The sequence below is a fragment of the Ooceraea biroi genome, chromosome 3 (assembly GCF_003672135.1).
Source record: "Ooceraea biroi isolate clonal line C1 chromosome 3, Obir_v5.4, whole genome shotgun sequence".
NCBI lineage: Eukaryota > Metazoa > Arthropoda > Insecta > Hymenoptera > Formicidae > Ooceraea > Ooceraea biroi.
The window spans coordinates 9,178,240-9,188,890 of NC_039508.1; the positions used below are offsets into that span (position 1 = coordinate 9,178,240).

Consider the following 10,651-nt stretch of genomic DNA (forward strand, 5'->3'; position numbering starts at 1 on the left):
CACACTATTCCTATGTTATAAAAAGGCGATGACCATTCCGGAGGACAGCTCATTCATTTTTGTCCGTCTTCGCGAACGTAGCTTGTCAGCCTTCGCGAACGAAACATCACTTATCTTGTGCAGAAGTTTTGTAAAGTCAGTGCCGGCCTTTAACACTAGTTTTGTTGCGCGAGTTAAATACCACGAACTCAACTCGAGGTGCGCTTGGCAGTTACACCATCACGCCCCTGTAGAGCACGAGAATTTCCACCGGACGGCAATTCATTGGTTCACAACCGGAATCAAAGACTCTTTACACACCTGCAAACAAGTGAGCGATTTTTCTGTTGTCACTCCTTTTTTCTTTTTCTTTCTCCTCTTTCCTTTTTTGTTCGTTGGTTTATTCATCACCGACAACTCTCATTCACATTTTCCTCTTCAAGTCTCTTCTACCCTTTTCTATCCATTTCTCCTGGACTCATTCCGTTTGCCCCTTTTAAGTGTTTTCCGGCAAAAGATCCCGGAGTCCGTCTCCCTCTGCGGGACCGTCTAATACCGACCAAGGGTCGTGGTCTGGGGGCCATCCAGCGACGGAACACCGCGCAAAAAGATCGCAACAGAGATCAATCCGCGGCCCCCCTCAGCGTTGTCAACTAGTTCATCGATCGTAGTTTTAGATCCTCCTCGACCTCCTTCCTCCTCCTCTTCCGTACAAATAATTTCCTCCCCTTCCCATCGGGCATCACCATCCTCTTCCGTCCAGATTTTGGAACCCCGATCGCCTTCTCCGTCTACTGCTTCCTCTACCTCTTCTTCATCTTCCTCCTCTTCATCGCACTCCTCTTCGCGTCCTTCAACCCCTTCTAGCGTTTCCCTTTCTATATCTCCTCCTCCTCCTTCTCTTACACCGCCTTCCTGTTATTTCTCAACTTTCTGAGACTTCATCAAGAGCATCCCTCCTCCCGACGCTTTTCGCCCATACAACCTGGCGATTTTGAGGATTTCCCAAATTCTCCTCCTCCTTCTCCGTCGCCCTTGAGAGACGAAGATATAGTTGAGGAATTCGTCCGCCGTTCACTTGTAGCTCTGGGTGAATGGTTCCTTCCCATCTTTCCGCAAATCACATACCCTCTTCCACCTAATGCCCTCGTTTTAGACCCCAATTTCTTTCCCATCCCCTCTCTCAGGGCCGCCCTTCGGCACATGGACTCAGCCGTCGGGATTCCGCTCATTGTCAGGGGACGGCTTTTCCCTATCCTTTTCCCAGCCACCCTTCTGCGTCGATATTTCTTAACTAATGACTAATGTTAATTAGAATTAGAATAAAATTTATGTTAATTTTGTTACGTCCAGGAAACTCCACGGTTCCTCGCTTCCATAGGAAAAATATCAAAGTTAGGAAAAAAGGGGACAAATAAGAAGTAAAACCCACCAACGGAAAGAACGACCGGACGAGCGCAGGGGCCAAGTGGACGGGGAGTATGCAAAACATAGGGCCCACAGTTTTCCAACCCCAGCTGCGCTCGGGCGGAACGCTCGAAGGGCAATAAACAACCGAAGTTAGTAGCAAAAAATCACTTAGCGAAGACAGCTCTAGAACTGGAAAAGCGGAGCGGCATTTGGGAAACGTGACCCGCTGACGGTAATAAAAGTAATTTATCGAATTTAAATACTGAGAAATCCTGCCAACATAGGCAGACGGAACCTTACTACACTATTCAAATAGACTAAAGGAAACGCGAACATGGATTGCAATATCGTCAGCGTAGGGATTCTCACAAATGCCGCACCGTAATACTTGAAATCGGTATCATAAATCCATCAGATACCACGATAATGCAGAAGCCACGAACGTTTCATTAGAAACAAACCTTTTTTTATATTTTCTTCTTTTCTGGGAAAAGCATAGCCCCACCTACACTCTTTTAGCCCTATATAAAGGGAGCAATTTGATCAGAGGCTCTCTTCGCCTTTGGATCGTCAACCAGCATACGTTCGTATTGTTCGTTGAGTCAGAGAATTTCTACTTAGAACGTTGTTACGTTCCTGTGATCGGGACATCGAGTAAGAATATAGAATCAGTGTCAGTCTCCACTCGAAGACTCTCTGGTCAGATTGGCTCGCCCATCCAACTTTGAAGAACTCCATTCGAAGCACAACATTGAAGACAGTAAGTCTCCTGCACGTAAAAATCTAAATTTTCTTCTCTTTCTACCGTTTCGTGATATTCGAGCAAGGTTCAATCCGTTTTCCTATTCAAGTGGCCTACGAAAATCGCGATCGCAGTCGATCCCCTCTCCCGGAATCATCATCGGTTGAATTATCGTCAATCGCGAAAAGGACACCGACGAGTGTATGTTAGACAATGCCAATTGTTCTCATCAGTGTTACAACGTTCCTGAAAGAGATTTCTGTCTTTGTCCGTCCGGTTACTACCTAGAAGATGACTGGAAAACCTGTTTAGATATTAACGAATGTCAAATATCAAACCCTTGCCCGAACGATACTGTATGCAGGAACATAGTAGGATCATACAATTCCCCGAACCAGCAACAACCGAAGAACAGGGAAAAATTAGCGATAGTAACGACCGTTACTCACCCCTCTCAATAGAAATTCCGACACCGTCGTCGAGTATCATCGGGAATCCACCCTCCACCCCCAGTGTCTCCCTTCTTTCCCTTTCGGAACTATCCCCACGGTGGTTCTCACCAATTTCCTCCGGAGAACTCGATCAGTTTATAGTTTCAACCATCCCTACCTCCCCTCCAGGAATCAGTCGAGGGCCATCCCTTCCCCCTCTACCTCCAGTCCCTGAAAATTCCGAATTTGCTGGGCTTCCTATTCCTTCTATTGCAACCCTGGAATTTTCCCAGGGAGCTTTTCAGCTGGTCCTCGAGCATTTTCTCAATCTTTTCCCCACCTACTCTTTTCCCCTTCCGCCTCGCACCGTTATCTGCGGTCCGGGGCTAATTGATATACCTGCCCTCAGGGAAGTGCTCAACTACGCTGGGCCCAATACCTATATCCCTTTCATTACTCACAACCGCGTCCACCCTGTCTTGATAACCGCGTCCTACATCTAAGAGTTCCTATGCGAGTTTAATTTGGAAAATTAAATTATATAGACGAAAAATATTTCTATCTCCATTATGTGTTTCGAAATTATAGTTATATATCCGTTACTTTAAATTATGTTATATATATATATATATATATATATATATGTATTAATACCAACGATGTTCGGAAATGTATCTGTTGAATATTGATAGTTTAGTTGTGCTTCATTTAAAATGAGTCAAATAATGTATACGAATGAATGCGAGAGACAACGCTAATCAATGTAAGCTCAATTAGTCCGGATATAGCGATCTCTCAGGATTATTCGAGAAACGTCGAACCACATTATTACTCATGCGCAAACATGTGGATCACAATCGTTTCCGCCCAAAGTTGGGCACTCGCATTTCAGTAGTCGATCGATAAAGACGTGTTTCGTAATCGTCATTAAAGTTCATTGTTCTTTCTTATACTTGAGTTATTTCTTTCACATAATCCTCATAATCCTTATCAGTATCATTCCTCAAATTAGAACTATTTAAAATTTTTTTTGTTTGATCTTATAAATTAGTCAAAATTGTAGTTGCGTAAGCATGAATAAATTTGTATTTTTAAAAATTAAAACATATCAGTAGGATTTAATTATCTCCGTTTATTGTAACCTTTAGACCAAATATATCAAAATTAATGTTTCAATAAGCAAAACTAAATTTATTACATTTTAACTACCCTCGTTTCACTTCCTTTCCTTGACAGATCGTACAGGTCCTATTCTTGGTAATAGGGATTCAATTCCCTTACTTAAAAAGGACCATCGAGTCGACCGTTTCGAATAATAGGGTAAAATCGACTTTGGTCGTTGATCCGAAAATCGAGGGACCGTTTCGAATAATAGGGTAAAATCAACTTTGGTCGTTGACCCGAAAATCGAAGCGTATCGGTCGGCTCGAACACACGAGGTACTGTGGTTGTGTGCCTACGTACCTCGAGAGGCGTCTGGTTGCGCCCTTCCTCGAGCTCACGGAGCTCTGGACGTAACAATTTCAAATATTAGATAATTACTAATCCTTAATTCAGAAATAAACCAAAACGTTTATTATTGAATATGTAGTTGCGACTATTACCCCACGAACATAAAAACGTTATGTAAACGTGTGAGAAACGTTATCCGTTCATTTCGTTCCTGAATGGTTTGTTTCTCTAACGATGAGAGTATTCCGTGTGATGGCGCGCTAAGTCCAAAAACGTTACTTGTACGTTTGGGAAGCGTTCGAATCAGTTCGAATCTAAATTTTATAAAGAATTCGCACATTGCGTTCGGTGGATACAACAGGTACGATATTTCGATATTAAATATAAAAATATATTTATCCCAGATTCCCAAATACTCTAATTTTTATTTGTAAAAAAAAACTTTCTATTGAACATGGAATATCAGACATCGAACGCAATATGGCCGCACTAAGAAGACAAACGATCAGTGAACAGTTCGTGATTATTACTCTTTACTGTTAAATCTCTAAATCTAGATCATTTACGTTGACGAATTATTCAACCGTTGCGTTTCTTGAACGTAGCCATTATAAACACCATATCGGCGGATATAAATCGCTGCCAACGGAGGATTCACATTGACTGCGTTCAGGAGACACAACGGTTAAGCAATTCGTCAACGTATCATTGATCTAGATTTAGAAATCAATAGTAAAGACCAGTATAATTCACGTACAACTCACTGATCGTTTGTGTCTCTTGAACGCAACCATTTTACAGTTAAGAGGTTAAAGAAAAATCTAACCTATAAGTGCTTTGAAAGTTTTAAGTGCTGAGAAAATTTGTGATAATATAAAAGGAGAACAAAGAAAAGGATCTTGCAGCTGAATATCTGCTCGCTGGTAGCAGTATATTGGGAATTCTGAGGCTAACTCTTTATACAAGAAAAGTATTGCTAATGCCATGACTTTCTTTTCTGCAATTAAAATTATCTTATTCATGAGGTATGTTTACTAAAATAATATCTAAAAGAATTTAGCATTTTATAGTATCTTATAGTAGCTTTCTTTTCTATTTTTTCTTAATTTCTTAATTATGCTTTTTTGTACATAGGGTTTTGGCGAAATATCCTCCAGTACCAAAATAGTGTAATAGAGACGTGTTGTTATCTGTGAAATTCGCACATGTCTATTGTACATTCCATGTTGTCAAGTCAGAGTAATGTCAAGCAGCGCAAAGTGGTATTAAAATTGCTTGCAGCGATAGTGTTCTTGGATGGTAACTTGGAAAAACTAAATCGAGAAGAAACAAAGAAAGACTACGTTGTAAGTATAAAAAAGTTGATCAATTATTTACTATTCTCTACTTTTTACTAACATTCACATACTTTTCAGATCAAGAGGTTGTGCTTAGCTGCTAAAAGAAGTACTGATAAAGAATGCGCCAAACGAGTAATGGAAAAATTAATGTCCAATCATGTTGGTACTTTTTATAGTTGGCAAGGAAGTGCTGGAAAAAAAGATTCGTTTAAAAACACTATTATGATGGAAACTGTAAGACGTAAGTATCTTATAATTCTGATTGTTATGTTCATATTCACTCTGCCCATGTCACCAAAACTATTTTTTATCTTTCGCAGTTGCAATAAAGAAACTTCGCCATGATGTAAACATGGGCACAGCTGAAGATTCAATAAAAAACTGGCTCAAATCGCGAAAATTTGTCAAAAATAATGCTGTTGCTAATATTGAATAGTGAAAAGTGTTTGAAGTGTGAAAAGAAATCATTATCGATAGCATCGACAGCAGCTCTGCGAGAATGTTGCACCTTTTCAATATACGCCTAACGTTTTTTAGTTTTTCACATGTAAGATATAAAACTAATTTTGATATCGAGGAGACTATGGTAACAGGCATGCGATACACGTGTGAGCCGTATACACATTATGTTTACTTAATATGATAATATATAGTGATAATATATATGATAAATCTTGATAAATGAAAACTGATTATTTGCTTTACTTAAAAATAATAGTTATACTTTATTCAATTTTATTAACTAGCAATAATAATTATTAAAATTTAATTAATTTATTAAATAATAATTAGTGTTAAAAGTTAAGTAATATTGTTTATCATTAGACGAAGATATCGTCAAATGCAATCAAGAAATACACGCGGAATATTATAGTAATTATAGTAATGAGAATTCTGTTTTAAAAGATTCGAAAATAAAATATGAACCTAGATTAGATAAACACATTATTTCATATCAACAATGATACGTTTTTGGGAAACATAGCCATATGAGTGATATTATCATATTTATCATATATATTATTATATAATAATATATATAATAAGATATGTAATAATAAAAAATATATATGTGATAAATATAATAAATAAAAAAATATTATTTTTTCTAAGACCCGTTTATAAGACGTTTGCTAGGAAAGTTTCAAAAACGTATTTTCATCAAACGTTTTTTAACAACCGTTATTTAACGGTGAGCAAACGTTTCATTGGGTGGACATTTGCATGTAATACAAACGGTAACGTTCGAACGTCCGTTAAACGTTTACATAACGTTTTTATGTTCGTGGGGTAGATAATTACAATCTGCCAGGTACCAACTCAAATAATATTTCATTTTACAATTATACATTTTATAAATACCAAACAACACGTACACTATATTTTCTTGTAGGCAGATGTAATATTTTGTTTTCCAAAAATAATATTTGTACTCGGACATAACTTGTTTTTTGAATATAATGCTTATTAATTAACAAAACAACGAAGCGTTTAATCATTTGAATTCCCTCTTCATTCCCATTTCCAGCAGGTCGTACGGGTCCTATCCCAGGTAAAAGGGATTAAGTTCCTTGACCTAAAAAGGGACCTACGGGCAGACCGTTCCGAGTTTGGGGTAAGATCGACCCCCGTGGCCGTTGACCTTAAATCAGAACTCAGTGGTCAGTCCGACTCGTACTTTGGGGCCTCAGTGCAACAAGGTACGAGAGGCGCTCTGTTGCGCCCTTCCTTCGAGCTTACGGAGCTCTGGACGTAACATTACCATGCGAGAGTTTTCTCTACGTCGAGGGTAAATTAACGATAAAGAAACCCGTAGCGAATAAGCATGTGGTATTGGAGAACAATTGTGTAGCGTTCATGTTCGATGAGATTCGTTACGAACTCAACGGTGTTGACATTGATCGCAGTAGAAACGCCGGAATAACCTCCACTCTGAAAAACTATGTATCTCTGACGGCATCAAGGAATGGGATGTTGAAGAATGCTGGATGGGATATCGTGAATTTTTCAAACGGCGAAGAGGGCCACTTCAACTTTTGCGTACCGCTTAGCATGCTGCTGGGATTTTGTGAAGACTATAGGCGTGTGGTGATTAATGCACGTCATGAATTGATTCTCATACGCTCGCGCAACGACAACAACTGTCTAAGAGGAGATGCCGAGATTCAGCCTGAGATTGAATTACTCAGAGTACAGTGGCGTATGCCCCACGTCGCATTGAACGAGATCAACAAGCTGGCTATGCTACGAACTCTGGAGAGTGGAAGATTTCTGAGCATGAGTTTCCGCTCGTGGGATCTGCAAGAATTTCCTCTGCTGCAGAGCACGACTAAGCATTCGTGGACCGTCAAGGCAACAACGCAACTCGAGAAGCCGCGATACGTCATCTTTGCGTTGCAGACTGGTCGAAAGAATAACATAACGAGATCGATAACTCGATTCGACGATTGCAAATTAACTAATGTAAAACTTTATCTAAACTCGGAACTTTATCCATACGACGATTTGAACCTCGATTTCGGCAAGAAGAGATACGCCATCCTGTATGATATGTACGCATGGATTTACAAATCGTATTATGGAGGCAATCATGATGAGGTGCTTCTTCCCATCGACAAATGTGGATTTTGCGGCCCCTTCGTCGTCATCGATTGTTCGCGACAAAGCGAATCTGTGAAGACTGCCACCGTCGACGTGCGATTAGAGTTCGACTGCATGGAAGACATACCGGCGAATACTACAGCCTACTGTCTCATCATACACGATCGCGTGGTCGAATACAGCCCGTTGACCAACGTTGTGCGCAGAATCACTTAAGCGCGCGACAACATCGAGAACCTGATATATAAAACATCCGCGATTCATCGAGAATGATTGTAGTCGTCTTCTTCTCGACGCGTTGATACAACAACGATCAACCATGTCTATACCAACGTTCATGGATCTAAAAGGCTTCATCGTCGGCGGGAACTTTGTCGTGAAGGAGGTTGCCGTGCTGAGAAATGGAAATATTCTCTCTCACTACATTTTTGGACCCTGCGGACCATGGCGCGGTCTCACTAGAGCGGAGAGATCACAAGCCTCTTGGCTGACGACGCATCATCATGGAATACAATGGGAGGATGGAACGATTCCGTACTGCTGGGCCAGGCGTTTGATCACGAAGGCGGTGATGGACGATGACGACAACAACGACGACGACGAAGCACCACCCGTCGTATACGTCAAGGGACTCGAGAAACGCGAATGGTTGCGGAATCTGCTTCTGAACGATGATATCTACATCGAGACTATTGACGCTCACTATGAGGATATACCATCTTTGAATAAGCTGGACGTTACACACACTTTACGTTGTAACAAACATGTATCGCACTGCGCTTTGCAAAATGTATTTAAAATGTTCAACTGGTGGTCTCAGCATAAAAATAAAATATATTATGTATAAAATACGTTTTCCATTTTTTTTATTTCTTTTTTCCACTCATATTTCCTTTTTTCCTCCCGTTGCGGTAAAGAATCGTATACACGTTCGAACCTGTACGCACACGTTTAGTTTAGATAATCCCCTCCCCTTGTTACGGTAAAGAATCGTATACCCGTTCGAACCTGTTCACGCACGTTTAGTTTAGATAATCCCCTCTCTTGTTGCGGTAAAGAATCGTATACCCGTTCGTACCCTTTCACCCGTTCAGTTTTGCATCAGCCACTGTGCGTGACAGACCTCGATTGTAACCAGCAGCAATGTACACTGTTCAGGGAAACAACATGAACTATTACGTTCCACTTCAGGACGTTGAAACTCCGCCGAAAAAATGTACCAGGTACGTTAAAGGATTTTCCTTTGTCTTATACTTGTGATTTTTAAAAGTTTCTTAAATATTTTTATTCATGATTTCTTTCCCATAGCGTTTTACCCGCACGTCGTGCGGTTCGCATCCTAGGCAGGAGATACGCGCTGACGGCTACGGGGTATAAGTACTTGGAAATCGGCATCAACGTTGGCCCGCCGAGCTATGTCGACTGTCGAGATTGCGATAGGAAATAATCGCGGGAACGAGTTGATCCTGTCTCTCGAAACGTGGAAAGGACTCTACGAACAACGATGGGATATTCAGAACCATCACTACAATGATGTTCGCAGCCGCCCTATCAGCGTTGGACCGTTGACAGTGCGATTCAGTGAGAGTCCAGTGTGTAATACAAAACTCATATGTTTGGAATCATTCAACGTACGTTTGGCGATGACCGAATCGACATTCTTCTCCATGTTCAACCTGGACCAATGTATCGATTTGATGTTCGACCACTTGAACCGTATGGTCGATAAAGTCGATGCAAAGATCGCACAATTTTCAAACATGGCGTCCACCAAGCCTAAAAATGTATCGAATAAGATACGAGCTAGCGATTGTTTCGATGAGAATCACCTTATCGATTGTAAGCTGTTGGCTCTAGTTTTTAGCAAGCCACTGTAACATGTAAAACTATTATTAATAAAAAAATACTGTTCTAAAGTTTTCAAGTTTTGACAGCGAGAAAAGTGTACTAAGAAATGGCACGAGCTCGATTGGATTACGATGATTTTGAAGACGACGACTTCGAAATGGATGACATCGAAATGGACGAAATAGAGAACCGTAACGCCTTCGAACGCCTCATGGACGATGATAGCGATGAAGAAAGTATATCATCTAACGAGAGCGCTTATTTTAGTACTGATGAGGCGATCACAGAAAACTTTGAGAGAATACTACAGAATTCTCAAAGATTGGCCCTTACTCCAAGTAGTAGTGCATGCGCCATATACAGTTATTACACAACAGATAATAATGATGCTGCTACATATTTATGTATGTCATGTGCGATCACAACGAGGGAAGTAGACCTAGCAACTACAGTATACGTTATGCTAAGACACGAAAGAGGAACATACGCTGAAGTACGCGGCCACTGGTGCAGTGACTATAGCGTTCCAGTGTTTATAATTTTGCCACGCAACATGTGCCCACTGTGCACGCAGGTCTCTTTCTCCACTACTGAAGAAGAAGAAGATATGGAAGAAGTAGATATGGAAGACCTATGAAGAAGAATTTATGTAAGTACGATATCATTTATGTATAATATGATAATAACAGTGTGTGCAATATGATAATTATAATATTTATTTATTTATGTTACAGAAGGATTGCCGCCGCAGGTCTCCTTCACTGCAGGTCTCTTTCACCACCGATGAAGCGGAACGGAGAGGAAGAAGATGAAAAATGTACATAAAAATACATAAAAGAAAGTTTATA

General features: G+C 40.4%; 1 protein-coding gene across 4 annotated transcripts; it reads left to right on the forward strand.

Moving 5' to 3' along the window:
- Positions 1 to 4,267: 4,267 nt before the first annotated feature.
- On the forward strand, positions 4,268 to 8,176 carry LOC105278090. 4 transcript variants are annotated; one of them, XM_026968237.1, is made up of 5 exons: positions 4,268 to 4,375; positions 4,859 to 5,039; positions 5,149 to 5,360; positions 5,430 to 5,595; positions 5,675 to 8,176. In XM_026968237.1, the coding sequence occupies exon 5, from the start codon at positions 7,212 to 7,214 to the stop codon at positions 8,169 to 8,171; it is 960 nt and encodes a 319-aa protein (XP_026824038.1). In that variant the 5' UTR covers positions 4,268 to 4,375; positions 4,859 to 5,039; positions 5,149 to 5,360; positions 5,430 to 5,595; positions 5,675 to 7,211; the 3' UTR covers positions 8,172 to 8,176. The 4 variants fall into 4 exon arrangements, with proteins under 4 accessions (XP_026824038.1, XP_011335209.2, XP_011335210.2 ...); XM_011336907.3 differs by lacking the exon at positions 4,268 to 4,375 and adding an exon at positions 4,424 to 4,529 and having other exon boundaries at positions 4,816 to 5,039; XM_011336908.3 differs by lacking the exon at positions 4,268 to 4,375 and adding an exon at positions 4,455 to 4,529.
- The last annotated feature ends 2,475 nt before the right edge of the window (positions 8,177 to 10,651 follow it).

Bases quoted from the DNA above. Each gene is read 5' to 3' on its own strand.
- LOC105278090 (XM_026968237.1), top strand. From the start codon at position 7,212: ATGTTCGATGAGATTCGTTACGAACTCAACGGTGTTGACATTGATCGC.